Source organism: Capra hircus, chromosome 19 (genome assembly GCF_001704415.2).
Source record: "Capra hircus breed San Clemente chromosome 19, ASM170441v1, whole genome shotgun sequence".
Classification (NCBI taxonomy): Eukaryota; Metazoa; Chordata; class Mammalia; order Artiodactyla; family Bovidae; genus Capra; species Capra hircus.
This window is the reverse complement of record NC_030826.1, coordinates 26252094-26269025: the sequence shown is the minus strand read 5'-3', so window position 1 is coordinate 26269025 and position 16932 is coordinate 26252094. Positions and strand designations below refer to the sequence as shown.

Here is a 16932-nt window from a genome sequence, read left to right as displayed (position 1 = left end):
GATGAAGACTTGAGAGTCACTGAGGGGACAAGTGGTGGTCGAAGGCAAGGGAGTGGATGAGGAGAAGCTCAGGGGTTTGTGCGGCATCACAGAAGAAGGCCAGTGACTGAACTCTGGGGCAGGTTAATCTCTCGTGAAGGATAGAAGAAGAGGAATCCACAAACAAGATTTGAAAAAGGTCAGCTAGAGAAGCAGGAAGAAAACCAAGAAAAAATTCCTCTTGGATAAACAACAAGGTCTTACTGTATAGCACAGGGAACTATATGCAATATCCTGGGATAAACCATAATGGAAAAGAAGATAAATAAGAATGTATGTATGTGTGTAACTGAGTCACTGGCAGTAACAGCAGAACAATCAACTTGCCAATCAACTCCAATTCAACCAAAAAGAAAGTAAAAAAAGAAAAAAAATTACTGTCATGAGTCCCAAGGTGGGAGTGGCCACAGGTATGCGGGCTGTGGAAAACAAGATGGTGTGGAGGAAAGAGTGTCGGGTGGGTGGAGAGGGTCAGGGGTACATGGCAAGACTGAGTCCATGGAGTAGGGGGCAGGTGGGAAGCAGCCTAGAGGAGAGTGAGGAGTGAGAGGGAGGCCAGGGTTAAAAGTAGGCAATTCTAAGAATGCAGCTGTGAAGGGGAAATGAGGAGGGCAGCTGGAGAGGTTTTTTAAGCCTGGAAGCAAGTGGTGGTTGGAGTCCACCCCCTATCTCCCCAAGGTAGGAGGAGAGCAGGAGAGAACAGAGCCAAAAGGAGGGCTCAGGGCAAGTTGTGGAAGGATGTGATAAGGGCTTGTGTCCAGGATGGAGGCTGTTCCCGGGTTCCGGGAGCCCATATCAGGCTGCCATTTCCTCCCCATCCCTACCCTCTTCCTGCCCTTAATCAGGCCCTCCCTGGAGCTGGAAGACAGAAGGACCAAGTCGCACCCTGGAAGAAGCTCTGTGTCTCCGGAGGTTCTTCTGCTGGTCTGTGAGCTGGGGCCAGGGCTCGGGGAGGCCGGGGCCTGAGGGAGGGATAGCAGCCAAGGGCTGGAGCTAGTAGTTTAGGCTTTGCGGGTCAAGGGGAGGAGAGGAGAATGAAGGGAGAGAGGTGTGGGAGGTGAGTTTCTGGAACAATCCTAGAGGCCGTAGTGGGGGCCAGGGCCTGGAGGCATACTGCTGGGGGCCTGAGGGGTGCCCACTCAAGCCCCCCTTGCCCGCAGGTCACCATGTCCCTCCTCCTCTTGCTGTTCCTGCTGCCAAGCCCTTCACACCCCATCCCCATCTGTGAAGTCGGCAACAAGGACAGCCAGGTAGAAGTGAACTGTGAAAATAAGGGACTGAAGGCACCGCCTCCAAACCTGCAGGCCGACACCGCTATCCTCCACCTGGGTGAGAACCCCCTGGGCACTTTCTCCATGGCATCCGTGGTGAATCTGCCCCACCTCACTGAGCTGTTCCTGGGTAAGAGCCAGCTGACCAGCCTGCAGGCAGACGCGAAACTGCCGCGGCTGGAGGTCCTGAATCTAGTCCACAATAAGCTGAGAAGCCTGCCCGAGCTGGGACAGGCACTGCCAGCTCTCTCTATCCTGGACGTGTCCTTCAACAAGCTGACCTCGTTGCCTCCTAACGCTCTGCGTGGCCTGAGCCACCTCCACGAGCTCTATCTGCGCGGAAACCAGCTGAGGACTCTGCCCCCTGAGCTCCTGGTGCCCACACCCCGCCTGAGGAAGCTCAACCTGGCTGAAAACGACTTGCAAGAGCTGCCCTCTGAGCTTCTAAAAGGGTTGGAGGAACTTGACACCCTTTACCTCCAAAAGAACAGGCTGCGCACGATACCAACGGGCTTCTTTGGGATGCTCCTCCTGCCTTACGCTTTTTTCCATAACAACTCCTGGTCCTGCGACTGCGGGATCCTCTATTTCAGCCGCTGGCTGCAGGACAACCCCAGCAACGTGTACGTATGGGAGGAGGATGTGGACATTAAGGCCATGACCCCCGATGTGAAGAGCGTTCAATGTGTCGATATGAATGGCACGTACGTCTACAAATTCTCGGGGGATGGCTGCAACATCCCTGGTGACAGGGACAACCTGGACTACGATGAATATGATGAGGAACAGGAGGTACATGTCGTGAACACTGTAAGCAGCCCCTCTAGCCACACCATGCACTGGGACCTGCTCTATTTAGCACTGACTGCTTCGCCAGGCAGTCAGGTGTCCTCCTTGCCTCCAGTTAAGAAACTGACCACGATCCCAATTACTATAGACTCCATCACCTCCTCCAAAACTCTAAAACCCACTACTGAACCCCCCACAACCCCAACCACCCCAGAATCCACAACCCCGACCACCCCAGAACCCACAATCCCGACCACCCCAGAGCCCACTACCCCGACCACCCCAGAGCCTACTACCCTGACCACCCCAGAGCTCACTACTCCGACCACCCCAGAGCCCACTACCCCGACCACCCCAGAACCCATAAGTGAGACTTTACAATCAACCATATTCTTAACCTCCACAGAATCCATTTCACTCCCCACTATCTTAGAATCCACCATAACCATCATCTCTGAATCTGACAACCTCTGGAAGGCCCAGGGATTGGCTAGTTCCAGTAACAACCCTTTTCTCAGCTCTGACTCTTGCTGTCTGTTCCTGGGCTTCTATATCCTGGGTCTCCTCTGGCTCCTGGTTGCCTCTGTGATCCTCATCCTGCTGCTGTGCTGGGTCCAGCAGGTGAAGCCATGGGCCCTGGCCACGGCCACCCACACGGCGCACTTGGAGCTGCAAAGGGGAAGGCAGGTGACGGTACACCGGGCCTGGCTGCTTTTCTTCCAAGGCTTACTTCCCACTTTCCGCTCTAGTCTTTTCCTGTGGGTGCGGCCTAATGGCCGCATGGGGCCTCTGCAGGCGGGTCGGCGGCCTTCGGCCCTGAGCCTGGGTCGTGGTGGGGATCTGCTAGGGACTGTGGGTGTTAGGTACTCTGGCCACAGCCTCTGAAGGTGGGTGGTTTGGGGACCCCGAGACAAGAGTCTGACTCTCCTTTTGGGGTCTAAAAGGGGGCGGGTGGGTATGGAGCACAGGGTCAAGGAGGTCTTCATTACTGTGCCTTTATCAGGAGCCTCCCCTGCACAGTCCCAGACCCAACAAATCATGCAGGAGTTGGAGGGGAGGTCACCGAACAGAGCTCCGTATGCTGGATAGATGGTGGGGTTCCCAGACCAGTAGGTTATTACTATCACTTTGGGGAAGTTTTAGGAAAGGGCAAATAACATTGTAAAGGTGGTTCCCAAGTGTACCTGTTAAGGAAAACTTGGAAAAAGATGTGTCAACGTGTGGGCCCTGAGTGTCTCTGGATGGTATAAATAGGGGTTGGTTTCCTGTTCTTTTCCTCTGTTTACCATTTTCTAGTTTTCCACCATCGTAATGTTATTTGTACAATAAACATAATTTTAAAATGGAATTTTGTTTCTTTGGGTGGTGCAGGGAGAGGGAAACAAGGCTGGGGCGCCTTCACCAGCATTCCCAAGGCCCCATCTGCCCCACCCTAGTTGCACTGCTCAGAAGCTCTAGTCCTGACCTGCGCCTCCCCTGCCCGGGGTGCCTTCCTTCTCTCCTCCAGGGGTCACCAACAACCAGGCCACCGCGAGCAAGTTCCAAGTCAAGAATCAGAAGTTTCCTGGGAGCTCAGGGATGCTACTGAGGGTATCTGCCTGCAGCCCGCAGTACTAGGCCAGGTGGGTGCTTCCTGGCACTGGGGGGCACCAGAAACACAGCTCTCCTGCTCTGCCCAGGGGGGCAGGGCAGGGCAGGGGAGAGCCTGGCAGTGTGCACCATCTTGGTGGGTTTTACTGAGTTAATCTCAGGTTTCCTGCTCTCAAGCCAGGAGGCAGGCAAATGGAGCCCACTTCTCTTCCCCAGGTGCTGTGGGCTCCGCCATTCCCCTTAGCATGCTGGGCAGACTTTCTCTCCTGCCTCTAGCCCAAGCCCAGACTTGGGGTCCAGAGAATGCGAGTGAGGGCTAAGCATTTCTGGCTCCAGGGAGACCCCTTCCTCCTTTGGGTGGTGCAGGGAGAATCTTCCTAATGTGGAACCCTGACATTTCTTTTCTTGCTTTGAACTCTTCCCATAATAGAAGACAGCTCTTGAGCTTGGCCACCGACGACTTCTGTGCACCAATCCACCTAATGGTCCGGCTTCCCCTCTCCCAGCAAACACTTCACTGCCTGTGCTCCTGCTATTAGGCTCTGCAGAGATTACCGGCTCCTCAGAGTTTCCCTAAGCCTTTGCTCTCAGAGGGCCAGAAATGCTTCCCCGCCCTGCTTCCCTGACCAGTTGGTTACTGTGCAGTCTCTCCTGGCCCAGACCGGCCTGGGTGCTTCATGTCACCCTGCAATGGTCTGCTGGTGACTCTGTTTCTGTGTCACTCTCCTCTCTCTGGATTTGGAACTCATTAAGGACAAGATCCAGGCTTCAAGTGTCCCTAAGCAGCTCCTGCGGCCCAGGCCAGCAGTGTGCAGAGCGGGTAAGACAAGAGGCAGAGGTGGGAGGACCGGGCTGCACCGCCAGGCTGTTGAGCTCAACTTCTGCTTCTACTGACGGGTTCTGCCAAGGGGACAGCTCTCAGCTGCTGCCTGCCTGTTCTCTGGCCTGGCTCCGGAGAAGCCTTCAGGCCTCAAGCACCAGGCTCTTCTTCCAACTGACCTTCCTATGTCCTTTTATGTCCTAAGAGGTTTCTAAACTTCTTGAGGGCAGGGCCTGGTATCTCACATCTAAAGAAACAAAGAAGGCAATCACCCTCCCCAGCCTGTGGCCCAGATCAAGTCTCCAGCAAACATCTTCCCCTTCCTAAGCCTCCAGGCTCTGGGGGCCTGACTGTGTGTCCACTCCATGACCTGCTCCCCGCTGACCGCCCCCAACCTCAAAGGTCAGCCTTCTCCTCTCAGGCTGTAATCCCTCCCTCTTCAGGCTGCAGAAGCAGTCACCAGACTCCCAAGGCTCTTCCTGGGGATTACATGAGACAACCTGGGCGTCTGCCGAGTTCTTGGGGGAGCGGCTGGGAAGACTGGAGTTTGGGTTTTTCTCATGTGTCAGCTGCTGCAATATGACTGATTTATATATAACACTTGTATAAAAACCGTGAGTGCTCTTTCTTTAATAATTTTCTTACAAACTCCAGTTCCTATTCTCCAGGAGCATCTGCTCATTTGTCCGGTCTCCTCCCCGTCCTGTGCCCACAACTCTCCAGATTTGGGGGTGGTGTCAGCAATCCAATTTATTGATTATGTCCTCAGTGAGGTGGAGGGAGGAAGGGCCACGTCCTCCTACTGCAGACCTTTGATCATCTTGACGGCTTCTGCTCTCTCCTGTCCCTTCAGCCCTGCCTTGGTTTCCCCACTGAGAATGGAGGGGCTTCTGCTGTCCTATGTGCCCTGAAACTAATATCCAAGGAGGCCCCAGAAATCCCCAGTGAGCTTCCAAGGTCCCCCCAAGGTATAGCCAGGGACAGAGATGATGCTGATCAGGGCAAGGAGGGCAAGCTGGAGCTGGGCAGGACAGACCGAAGTCTTTAACCGTAGAGCAGGGAACCACACTGTGTTGGGAAAATAAATAGAGGGGGCCCAGGGTAGCAGAGTCCAGGCCCCCAGGGTTGGGGGGCACACTGACTGTAGGAGCAGGGGTGAAACGGAGGCCCGGTGCAGTGACTCCAGGCCCCTCACCTGCCTCAGCCACTGAGGAAGAGACGCTTGTAGGCCTTGTTCATCTGCTCCAAGAAGATGAAAGTGAGGACAGTGTGGGGGCCCAGGCGGGCATAGTATGGTGTAAAGCCCTTCCACAGGCTGAAGAAGCCCTCGTAGCGGACGACCTTCACCAGCACATCCTAGACAGGAAGGCAGGCAGGGCACTGAGGCTAGGACCTAGCCTCTGGGGTCCCCTTCCTCTTACCCAGCTACTGCCTTCTCCCCCTGCCTCCCAGCATCCGATCCTGCAGCCCAAGCCCCAGGCTCTGGTTCCTCACCAGCCCATTCTTGTATTCTGGCTTCCCATCAATCATCCGCATGTTCTGGATCCTGAAGGACAGGAGGCAGGGACATGAGGACACAAGAGGGCCTTTCTCATCCCTCTCCAGGCCCAGGTCTGTGCAGATTGTCCAGATACTCACCGGGTCTTGACAATGTCCACGGGCATGGAAGCGGCAGTGGTGACCAGGCCACTGATCATGCTAGCACAGAAGTGGCACAGGATGTTGTCAGAGAAGTAGCCTGGGGGAGGTGAAGCAGGGGGTGGCAGTCAGCTTGAAGCTGGTCCAGGCTAGCTGGGAGCTGAGGGCTCAGCTCTGGGTCTCACCTGAGTCCAGTAAAAACTGCTTGGACTGGGAGTAGGAGGCAAGCTGGGCGGCGTTAACGACGACAGCCCGAGCCATGGTAGGGATGCAGCCCTGGGGTGAGGAGTGGAGGGGGAGTCAGAAATGCCCAAGACTGGACCCCAGGTCCCCTAAGTCTCCAGCCCCTCTACTCACCCTCCATAGTGTGAGGACCCCCTCTTCCTGGACAATTCGAAACAGGGCATTAAACACGTTTTTGTAGCCACGACGCTGGTCAACTGGAAGCCTGGTGGGAAGGCAGGGAGAGGCCAAGTTCGGGCTAGACCACTCTGCCCCCACAGGTGCAAAGAAAGAAAGGCCAGAATGCTGTGAACAGGTGAATGCTGTGCCCTAGATCTAGGATAAGAAATCACTTCTTTCATACTAGATTCCAGGGAATGGTGCTGGGGGCAGGCTCAGACCTAGAACTCACCGGCCATCAGCGGTCATGCGGATAAGAGCCACCTCAGCTGGTGTCCCCACAAAGGCACCAGTTGCACCTGCAGTCATGCCAATCACGGCCTTCAGCAGAAAGCCAGGGGGTGTACCATCAGTCCCAGTTAGGCGCTCAAACAGCACGGTATAGATACCAAGGCGAGTAGTAGTGTAGGTGGCCTGGCGCAACAGGCCAGCTGATAGCCTGGGGAGAGGAGTGAAGGGATCTGAGTCAAGCCCAGGTCTAGAGCTGTCAACCCACAACCTACCCCCATCCTTTGGCCCCAGTACCCGGTGTAAATGCCCCTCAGCCCTTCTGCTCTCAGGATGCTGGTGAGGGCATGGAAGCTGGTTTTGTACTCTCGTGTCTTGGCTCCTTCCCCACTCAGCTGCATCCGGTTCTTCACGAGGTCCAAGGGCTGCACAAAAACTGTAGCTCCCATCCTGGGGGAAGACAGGGGTGGCATCAACGGCTAGGTGTCTCAGATCTACCAAAGTCCCTTGGAGCTCAACAACAAGAGGTCACAAAGGGCAGGGCCTGCCATGCCACTGACTAAGTGTTCAGAAGCTGGTGGACACGTGTACAAGAGTCTCTACCTGTATCAAGAGCAATGGGTCTTAAAAGTCCAGCAGTCCAGAAGGGACCATGCAACGAAAGCGTTTCACGCAGCAACAAGGGTGTCAAGCAGTGACCCCGGGACTGCGTGCAGTCCAATCCAAGGAGAGGTGGGCATTCATGATCTGGGACCCCATATAGTCCAGCAGGAGCCATGCAATGACCTGAAACCCCATACAGTCCCGCAGTCAAGCAATAGGTTGGGAAACTCAGGTGGTCTGGTGGGGGTCGTGCATGCAGCCCAGAGGCCCTGCGATGGGTGAAAAGATCCTGGCAGCCCATCAAGTATCTTGCAATACGATGGGGACAGCACTGACCCCGTGTCAGCTCGGTTCACTGCAACACACCCAAAGAAGAACCGGGCCCGGTTCCTTGCACCCGTCCCTTCCTCCTCCTGTCCCATCCCTGGGGCCTGAGCTTACCCGGCCAAGCCCCCAAACAGGAACTTGACGGACTTAGGGGAGGTACGGGGCTTCCCGTCCATCCCAGAAGCCCCGGGACTCGCCGTCGCCGCCATCGCCACTCAATGGCCCTCGGCTCGCGGTACCGTGCGCGCGCGGCCCCGCTCGCGCCCAAGGTGACACCGCGCGCGCAACAGGGGCGAGGGCGCGCGCGCACGCCCCTCCGGCTCTCAGGTCCAGCGCGAGCTGGAAGTTGGCGCAGGCGCAGGCGCGAGCGCAAAGGCGGCCGGGAGTAAGGCGGAGCTGAAGGAGGAGCTTCAAGAATGGATGCGGGAAGGGGTGTGGCTGATTTTGGAAGCCGAAGCTAAGGCGCAATTTTTATCGAATTGGAATCGCGGGAAAACGGAGAGGAGGGTATCTAATGATCTCGCGAGATGGACTGAGCTAGGCTAGTCAGAATTAGGCGGTCTCTCGCGATACATAAAGGAAGCTGTCAGCTGGTGGGAGGGAAATGTGGTGAAGCCTCTCGCGAGACTTGAAGGTACCGCGGCGGCCAGAAGGAGGACAGGTTTGTAAACCTGGGTGTTGCAGGGTCCTAGGCACTAGCGGGGAAACGACTAAGTAGTCATCTGATGCATCGGTGCTCCTTTCATCGCCACAGGCACTGCCTCCACCTCTGACCTTTTACTCGGTCTTTTAGAACCGGAAGTCCTTAGTCGTGAGCGTCCAATGCTGGAAGCGGCCTGACTTTCTTTGCCGGAAACTCTTCCAGGGGATGGGAAGACGGCCCACCTGGCCGGAAGTCCCACCCCTTTGAGCTCCCCCTCCCTTCCAGAAGTTTTTCTGTCACCTGTGCTGGTCTCCGTCCCCTCTCCTGGTTTTATTCCTATATCAGAAAAGGGTTATTTTTAGTCTCTCCCTCCCAGCTCCAATAGACTAGTTGGGTACCTCACTCCCCGAGTCGGAGGTCCTTTCCCGAGCCCCCATGTAGCTGGGAAGTGGGACCTGGGGGTGGTTGGACCCCTGGGATCCTGAAGGAGGGCCAGAGAGGGCGCAGAACTCCGTTTCTGTTCCTGTTATCCGGACGCGGCCCCCTCCGCCTCTCCTCCCGCTGCCATGCACCCTGCGGCCTTCCCGCTTCCTGTGGTTGTGGTCACTGTGCTGTGGGGAGCGGCCCCCAGCCGGGGGCTCATTCGAGCGGTGAGTCGGAGGGGCCAATGGGGGAAGGGCGCTGAAGGGAGAGGTTGCAGGCTAAAGGGCCAACACGGACTCCTGTCCGCAGATCTCGGACCACAATGCCAGCATGGACTTTGCAGACCTCCCAGCTCTCTTCGGGGCTGCTTTGAGCCAGGAGGGACTTCAGGTGATTTTCTTCCCTTTTTCCTGTTTCCTTCAATTATCTCTCCTGGGTGGAGGTTCAGGAGGCTTTCTTGGATGAAGCTGTTAGTGGGAAAAGTGTCAAGTTAGGACTAAGTGCAAGAGCACGTCTAGTGTGGTGGCAGTCCAGAATCTGGAGGTAAAAGACAAAGTCTACTCCTAGAACTCTGGGCCTCGGAAGGGAAACTGAAAGTGGACTAAGATAACAGGTAGGGCTAGTGGTGCTCATCAGTAGGGTCTCTAGAGCCTTACTGCCCTTATGATCTTGACAAGTTAAGTATCTCTCTGAGCCTTAGTGTGTTTTACTGTAAAATAGGAAAATAATAGAACTTATCACAGGATTATTGGGAGGATTAAATTAGACAAGCAGTTTTGTAGTACTTTTTCACAGACTACCATATAGCAGGAACTCAGTTGGACCATAAATACCGGTATTGTTGTTTGTAAGATGGGTAATTGGAAAATTAAAGGGAGGTGTTAAGAAATAAAATTCAACAGGACTGAATTTTAAAGCTCTTACTGGCTTTTATCTAATGACCCATGAACCCAGCAGATAGATCTCTGAAGAACTATACAAAATGAAAGATTTATGGGCAGAAAGGGGTGGGACAAGAGTTATACCAGCAAAGATTTGTTTGTGGCAAAATCACCTTGCTTTAGGGGACAGAAGGGGTCTATCAGGCAGATTACTTCACTAATGCTGATCATGTAACTCCAGATAGACTGGTTTAAGATTTCATTCTTGGGGGAAGTATTGAGTTTGGTAACAGGGGGCTCAGCGCAAATACCTCCTTTTTTTTTTTTTAAACATGTATGTACTAGAGCAGAGAATGTGAAATAACTTGAGAAAGTGATGTGGATGAATGGAGAATCGAATTACAGTGAGTGGGGAACTGGAAGGCCGAAGAATTAGCCAGGAGTGGGGGTACAGATTAGCTCATGTGGGAAAGAGAGGGATGATGCAGAATCTAGTAAAGGGCTGTTGTTTGCCCAGAATTGCATCTTCAGAAGGTTAAGAGGTAGATTTCCGACTTTGGTGTGGTTGCTCAGACCAACCCCAGGAACGAGGATGTGCGGGATGTGGGAGCCAGTGTGCATGGTGGAACCTGTGGGGAGCAGAACCCAGGGAGATGAAATCCAACTGTTGTTTGCTTCTCTTCCCCAGGGCTTCCTTGTGGAGGCTCACCCAGACAATGCCTGCAGCCCCATTGCCCCACCACCCCCAGCCCCGGTCAACGGGTCAGTCTTTATTGCACTGCTTCGAAGATTCGACTGCAACTTTGACCTCAAGGTTGCTGAATGTGGTGTGGGAGCTGGGAGGGTGAGCACCAGGAACAAAAGGTGGCAACGCCCATGACGGTTTCTTATCTGCCTTTTCTCCCTAGGTCCTAAATGCTCAGAAGGCTGGGTATGGTGCAGCTGTGGTACACAATGTGAATTCCAATGAACTTCTGAACATGGTGTGGAATAGTGGTAAGGCTGGACATCTACATTTTCAGTAGAGCTTAGACTGAGAGGATGGCAGGAGGGGTGGAGCCTTAGGGAAATCAGTGCTTTGGGTGGGATGGGACAAGAGAGTCAAAGGATTCGTGTGGCAGCTTGGGTCCCCAGTGTAATGCCCTCATCCCTGCAGAGGAAATCCAGCAGCAGATCTGGATCCCGTCTGTGTTTATTGGGGAGAGGAGCTCCGAGTACCTGCGTGCCCTCTTTGTCTACGAGAAGGGGTAGGACCTGTCCCTCCTTCCTACTCTTCCTTCAGCACTTCCATGCCATCCTGGAGCCCAAGCCTGTGCCCCAACCATTCAGCCTCAGGCCCATCATACTCTTCCTCTTGGTACTTTCTCCCCCATCCCCACCGGCCCTGTCCAGAGCCAGTTACTTTGTCCCTCTTTCATTGCCCTTTTGCCTTTTCCGCCCCTCTGATATTGGTCTTCCTTTTCCCAGGGCTCGGGTGCTTCTGGTCCCAGACAATAGCTTCCCCTTGGGCTATTACCTCATCCCTTTCACAGGGATTGTAGGACTGCTGGTTTTGGCCATGGGAGCAGTGATGGTGAGTAGCTCAGGGACCAAGATGGGAAGAGTCAAGGCCAGATTTTAAAGCCAGATTGGCTCTGGGGTTGCAAGACAGGGATGGTTTATACTGGATTGTCCAGATTGCTTCTAAGACTGATGCATCCACTCCCTTTCACCAGATAGTTCGTTGCATCCAGCATAGGAAACGGCTCCAGCGGAATCGACTGACCAAAGAGCAGCTGAAACAGATCCCTACACATGACTATCAGAAGGGTGAGGAGGGTCAGAGGAGCAGGCCTTTCCCACCACTCACCTGGTTCTGATGGAGTTGAAGCCCAGGAGATAAGGGGCAGAGATGGCAGGGAGATGTCAGTTTGAGATGCCATCTTTCCTTTTTAAACTCGTACATAAAAGGATAGAACAGGTTTAGAGCAGGAGATGGAAAACAAAGATGATTAAATAGAATAGTTGGGGGGAGGGGGAAAGATGGAGGACCTTTCTCCTAAGAGAGAAGGTGGATGAAGCAGAAAAATAGGAGTGGGGAAGATGCTGCCAGAGAAGGAAGGCACAGGTAAGAAGGGGCTGGGTCTTCAGGCCTGGAGCCTCCAATGCCCTTATAAGGCTATGGCAGAAGCCCCGCCCCACTTCCTCTCCTCCCACTCACTATCTCTCCACTCACACTAACCCCCAGAAAACCCACTTCCCTTCTTACCTCTGCTTCTCTTTGCTTGTGCCTTCTAACCCCAGATTCCTCATGTTCCACCCTGCTCATCTTAGCTCTTCCTCTGGCTCTTTAGAGATAGAAAAATATCTTGCAGGTTTAGCACAGGCCTCCCAGAGTGACTTCCTGTGGGCCCTGGTTCAGAATGGTTCTGTAAAAACTTTCTTCTTCCACTAGGAGACCAGTATGATGTGTGTGCCATCTGCCTGGACGAATATGAGGATGGGGACAAGCTGAGAGTACTCCCCTGTGCTCACGGTGAGGCCCTCACTTCCTGTGCCCATGTCCCCAGGCCCCTAGCAGGCATCAGGTGCTTTACCTCATTCCTCTTGGCAGCTTATCACAGCCGCTGTGTGGACCCCTGGCTCACTCAAACCCGGAAGACCTGCCCCATCTGCAAGCAGCCTGTGCATCGGGGTCCTGGGGATGATGAGCAGGAGGAAGAAACCCAGGGACAAGAGGGTGATGAGGAAGGGGAGCCAAGGGACCAGCCTGCCTCAGAACGGACCCCTCTTCTGGGCTCCAGCCCCACACCTCCCTCCTCCTTTGGCTCTCTAGCTCCAGCACCCCTTGTCTTTCCTGGGTCTTCAACAGACCCCTCACCCTCTACCTCTTCAGCTGCCATCCTGGTTTAATACTCCCTTCCGCACCAGCTCTGATGACCTGTTTGCACAGCCCCTCTTGCTCTCTCCAGTCTTCTAGTTTTGAGGGATAGGAAACACTTCCACCCCAGATTTCTCCCCTTACCCAGCTCCGTCCTTTTGAAGGGGTTTGGGGTACAAAGGGACAGGGTCTTCACTTACTGGGTTAATAAAACTGTTTTTGTGGACTAAGGAAGGGTGAGATCATTCTCACACAGGGAAATGTATTATCTTTTGGGGAACTGCCCCTTTCTACCATACAGGGGTGTGCGGGGAGGGGAGGTTAACCTGCCGTCTTGGGGACAGCCCCAGTAGGCATCTGTTGTGACTCAGAGAGGGAGAGCCCCACCCACACATGAGGATGACTCAACTGGCTCTGCCTTGCCCGCAGGCCTGGACCCATTCTCTGGTCTGGATGGCTCTGTTCCATTATCCACCAATTCATCTAGCTAGCACACTGGGGACCTAGTGCTGGATATGTTATTGGAGAAGGCCTGGCCAATCTGGCCAGGTGTTTAATCCTGGAAATGAAAGCAAGAAGCTCAAAATCTTAGACTTTGTAGTTCCTAAACTCTCCTGCCACTTCTAACCCCAAGCCAGGATAAAGGAGACAGGTCACAAGAACTGCCCTCCATCCTGACACCCAGGCTAAAACCACACAGCACCTTGTTAGTAGAATCTTTTTTATTCAGAAAAAAAAACCCAAAAAACAAAAAAGTTTTCCAACCACACACAGGAGGGGTATGGGTTGGGGGCAGGGGATGTCTGTCCATCCAGCCCGGGCCCCCAGCCCATGTGGTTTTGGCAGCAATAAGGGGTGTGGGGTAATGGCCCAAAAAATAAAAATGGTGTATGTATGTGTGTGGGAAGGAGAGGGGTGCAAAAGCAGTGGGGAGTGGTGAGGGGAGGGCCAGACGAGGTCAGTACTGGGAACGCCGCAGGTGAGAAGCCATTTCATAACATTTCTTGTTGATCATACCGCCGTGGACACCTTCTTTGCCCATCAGCAGGACTAGCGCTGGAGGAAAGAGAAAGGAGGCTAGGACCCAGGTGTCACCACCCCACCCCCTGCCAGCTGTTCAGCAGCTGTCCAACCCTGGGGGCTGTAACCCAACCTCATCTCTCCCAACCCCCCACACACAGGCAGGCTGTCAGTCACCCTGAAACAATAGGTCTTTTCAAAAGGGGAAAATCAAGCTTAAAGGCTGGAAAGGAGCACAGTAAAATTTAGGGGTCAAAGGCTCCCGGACTGTTGACTCGTGTTCAGGCTAGAAATGGCTGTGGATGAGCCGGCCACCTCCAAGTTTTCACAAAAGAGCTCAAAAGAAGAGCAGAATGCTGACTTACGATGAACCTTTTACCTCCTCCAAGAAAACAGGGAGTTTCTCCTCTGAAAATGCTCAAGGTAAGAAGGAACTTAAGAGGTAATACAGTTCAACTTCTCTACACCGTATGGTGAGGCGTATGGTGCGGCACTGAGACAGAACTAGAGCAACAACTCGATGCCCCAGCATCCGGCAGGCTGGGAGTAGAAACCTGGTTTGATCCTTTCATGCTAAGTGACCACACAGAAGAACCCAAAAGATTAACAAAAGGAGGTACGTTAGGGATTTTGGAGCTAGAGAATGGGTAAGAACTCACTCTTGGCAGTCATGGTGACAGTGATATTGAAAGTTGGGGCTCCACCGGTGCTCTTGGTACGAAGATCCATGGTAAATTCTCCATCCTGCAGCAGTGAGTCCCGGATCACAGAACATTTCTGGCCCCCAAGCGTTAGCCCATTCACGAAAAAACTTGACCGGTCTTTGCCAACCAGGATACCGACCTCAGCAGGCTGAAAAGGGAACCAAGCACCCAGCAAGTTAGTCAATACACCAAAGTTCTCACCTGTCTTCCATTTCTCAAGGAAGCTAAGCCCCCTGGGGTGAAAGGTGTATGTTATGTGCTTTGTACACATTCGTGAAATTTGAGAAACTCAGGATTGTTGGAAGTGCACAAAAATATGATCTTGAAACCTAGAGAATGGTAATAGGAAGGGACAACATGGTCCTCTGACTCAGATGTCGATTTAGATGTCGTTTAATAGGGAAAGCAAACCCAGTAAATAAATGGGGCCAAAAACCAGTTAAGAGAATGGAGTGGAGAGCCTTGGATGCTCAGAACTCTCCTTCAGGAAAAGCAGAAGCGAAGAGGGGAAGGGAGGGGGCGGGCAAAGCAGGAGAAGCAACTTTGCCCTTATTTGGTCAAAGGTTCTGCAGGAGTTGTTAGGGGCCCGGACGCCTGGGTCTCTAAGTAACCTAGAGTTTAGGTTCAGGTATCTATGCTCTAAGATGAGGAAGCAGATGCCTGGGGGCATTCAGGGAAAGTCGAAGAACTTTTGGAGGGGGCATGGGGCTAGACCCGACAGCCAGCTCTCGGGTCTAGATACCCCGGGGAACGTATCTTCCCCTCCCCCTTACACCCCAAATCCCCACATCCGGTCCCCTCCCGCCCGGAAATCCCCTTCCCCCCCTTTCGAACTTCCGCTCCCCCTCCCCACTTCCGGGCAGTGTGGACAGGGGAGTTGGTGATGGGGACAGCAGCAGTCATCCCTTCTTCCTTCACTTATACTGTCCTAGAACTTCTCACAAAGTTCCCCTGCTCCAGGCCCTGCCGGATGGCGGGAAGGGAAGGCGAGGGGACTCCCGGGACTGGTCTCTCAAGAATGCTGAGTCCGACCGGCCGACTGGCGGGGAGGGGGTCGTCGTGTGGCGCCCTAGCCCTCTCTAATGGAGTTGGGAGGGGCAGGGAACCCACGGAGATCGGGCTAGGGACCCAGGCCATGCGACTGGGGCTCCCTCCCGTTTCAGAGGAACAATAGTGGAAGGGGCGCGAGCTGGCGGCCGGAAGTGGAGCTAGGGGTCCCGGGGTCCCCAAGTCCCTGCTCAATCAAAATCCTGGGTAGAAACTACGGCGCGTGCCCGACCCGCCCTGGAGGAGGCGGAAGTGGGCCGCCGCACCGGGCGGCGCACCCTCCCCGCCCCGTGCCCCGGATGTAACGCCCCGTCGCGGAAAGCGGGGCGGCGGGCGGGCTGGGCGCCGCCGCCCGAGGCGGAGGATTCAGGGGGCCATGGAGGGGCCCGCTCACGTGCAGCCGCCATTCGCGCCACTTCCAGGGCAAGGACCGGGTCACGGCCTTTCGCCGCCCTCCGCAGACCGCGCCCGCCCCCACCCGAGTCCCTCCCTCAGGGTCCAAGCCGGGCCAGTCCCCAGGACTGTGCAGGCCTCTCAGTACCGTGATGTTGACGAAGGTCTTGCCGGGGACGGCGGCCCAGACGGAGGGCGAGTCCTTATAGCCCACGATGGCTGCGTCCTGACAGGTCCCGTCCGCCATGAGGTTGTCGATGTAGGCGTTCCACCCGGCCATGGCGCTGCTATTGGGGCTGCTCTCGGGGCTGCTGCTGGGGCCGCGGGCTGGGCTCGGGCTGGCGGGCGGGGGAAGACGGAGAGCTTGGGGCACGCGCTGCCGTCCGGACCGCGGCTCTGCTAGCTGTGCAGCAGCCCTCGCACCGCCACTTCCTGCTCCTCCCCACCCCCCTAGATTTTTATTTGCAAAGGGCGGTGGGGGCGGGGCTTGCTCCCCACTCCCTCTCTCCCTCCCCTCTCCTGCCCAGATACCGAACTTTGCAAATGCATTTTAAAAAATCCCTCCCCCTATTGCAAAATTTGCAGAGTTCGATGGAAAGCGAGGCAAAAAGAATCGGGGTGGGTGCGGATGGGTTAAGGTTAGGGCCCGCTCCACTCCGCCTAAACTATCAGACTTTAGTGGAAGGAAAGGTAGTGAGCCAGAGGGAAGAAGGAAAGTGAAAGAAGTAAGAATTAGCAAACTGCAAATTTAGCAAATTAAAGAGGATTCGGGTAACTCAGGGTTAAACAGAACGACTCCCCCTTCCCCCACCTCTGCCGGGGGCAGGAACGGCGGGCGGCGGCGGGGCGCGTGCGCCCGCGCCTGCGCCGGGGCCGGGAGGGAAAGCGCGTGGGGCGGTTAGGGCAGACGGCGGGCTTCGCGGGCGCGCGCCCGGGCGCGCCAAGCGGGACTGATTTGGACCCTCGGGGAGGGCAGGCAGGCCGGGGACGTGTCTCCCGCCGGGCGGAAGGGGCGGAGGCGAGGCGTGGCGTGTGCCTGGCCGCTTCTGCCCTCTTGATTTTATTTATTCAAGAAATAGGGTAGTAAAAGGAAATTAGACCAAATACCCCCGGCCGTCTTCAGAATTGAAGGCACCCACCAGGGACACTTCTGTCCCCAGCATCTGCCCGGGCGGCACAAGCGGTACTCACTGGAGCCCACCTCGACTCCAGGGGGTTGTGACTCACTGGATCAGCTCCAGCCTCATTCCTCAC

At 55.0% G+C, this 16932-nt stretch overlaps 4 protein-coding genes across 8 annotated transcripts; 2 read left to right on the top strand and 2 right to left on the bottom strand.

The window, feature by feature from the left end:
• GP1BA (glycoprotein Ib platelet alpha subunit) lies at nt 474-5000 on the top strand. Of its 4 annotated transcripts, none has more exons than XM_013972060.2 (4): nt 474-963; nt 1200-2120; nt 3607-3721; nt 4120-4207. In XM_013972060.2, the coding sequence occupies exons 1-3, from the start codon at nt 802-804 to the stop codon at nt 3685-3687; spliced, it is 1164 nt and encodes a 387-aa protein (XP_013827514.2). In that variant the 5' UTR covers nt 474-801; the 3' UTR covers nt 3688-3721; nt 4120-4207. The 4 variants fall into 4 exon arrangements, with proteins under 4 accessions (XP_013827514.2, XP_017920015.1, XP_017920014.1 ...); XM_018064526.1 differs by having other exon boundaries at nt 475-963; nt 1200-2102; XM_018064525.1 differs by having other exon boundaries at nt 476-963; nt 1200-1933; nt 4120-5000.
• On the bottom strand, nt 5240-8053 carry SLC25A11 (solute carrier family 25 member 11). Its single transcript, XM_005693458.3, has 8 exons — nt 7822-8053; nt 7075-7227; nt 6782-6988; nt 6505-6595; nt 6333-6423; nt 6148-6247; nt 6004-6055; nt 5240-5865 (listed from the first exon to the last, which is right to left on the bottom strand). Exons 1-8 carry the CDS (start codon nt 7914-7916, stop codon nt 5710-5712), a joined length of 945 nt encoding a protein of 314 aa, XP_005693515.2. The 5' UTR covers nt 7917-8053; the 3' UTR covers nt 5240-5709.
• RNF167 (ring finger protein 167) lies at nt 8022-12744 on the top strand. Of its 2 annotated transcripts, XM_018064528.1 has the most exons (10): nt 8022-8368; nt 8501-9000; nt 9083-9163; nt 10343-10468; nt 10563-10650; nt 10811-10901; nt 11122-11227; nt 11370-11463; nt 12089-12169; nt 12248-12744. In XM_018064528.1, exons 2-10 carry the CDS (start codon nt 8917-8919, stop codon nt 12544-12546), a joined length of 1050 nt encoding a protein of 349 aa, XP_017920017.1. In that variant the 5' UTR covers nt 8022-8368; nt 8501-8916; the 3' UTR covers nt 12547-12744. The 2 variants fall into 2 exon arrangements, with proteins under 2 accessions (XP_017920017.1, XP_017920019.1); XM_018064530.1 differs by lacking the exon at nt 9083-9163 and having other exon boundaries at nt 8117-8368.
• On the bottom strand, nt 13219-16542 carry PFN1 (profilin 1). Its single transcript, XM_018064540.1, has 3 exons — nt 15827-16542; nt 14194-14386; nt 13219-13570 (listed from the first exon to the last, which is right to left on the bottom strand). The coding sequence occupies exons 1-3, from the start codon at nt 15956-15958 to the stop codon at nt 13473-13475; spliced, it is 423 nt and encodes a 140-aa protein (XP_017920029.1). The 5' UTR covers nt 15959-16542; the 3' UTR covers nt 13219-13472.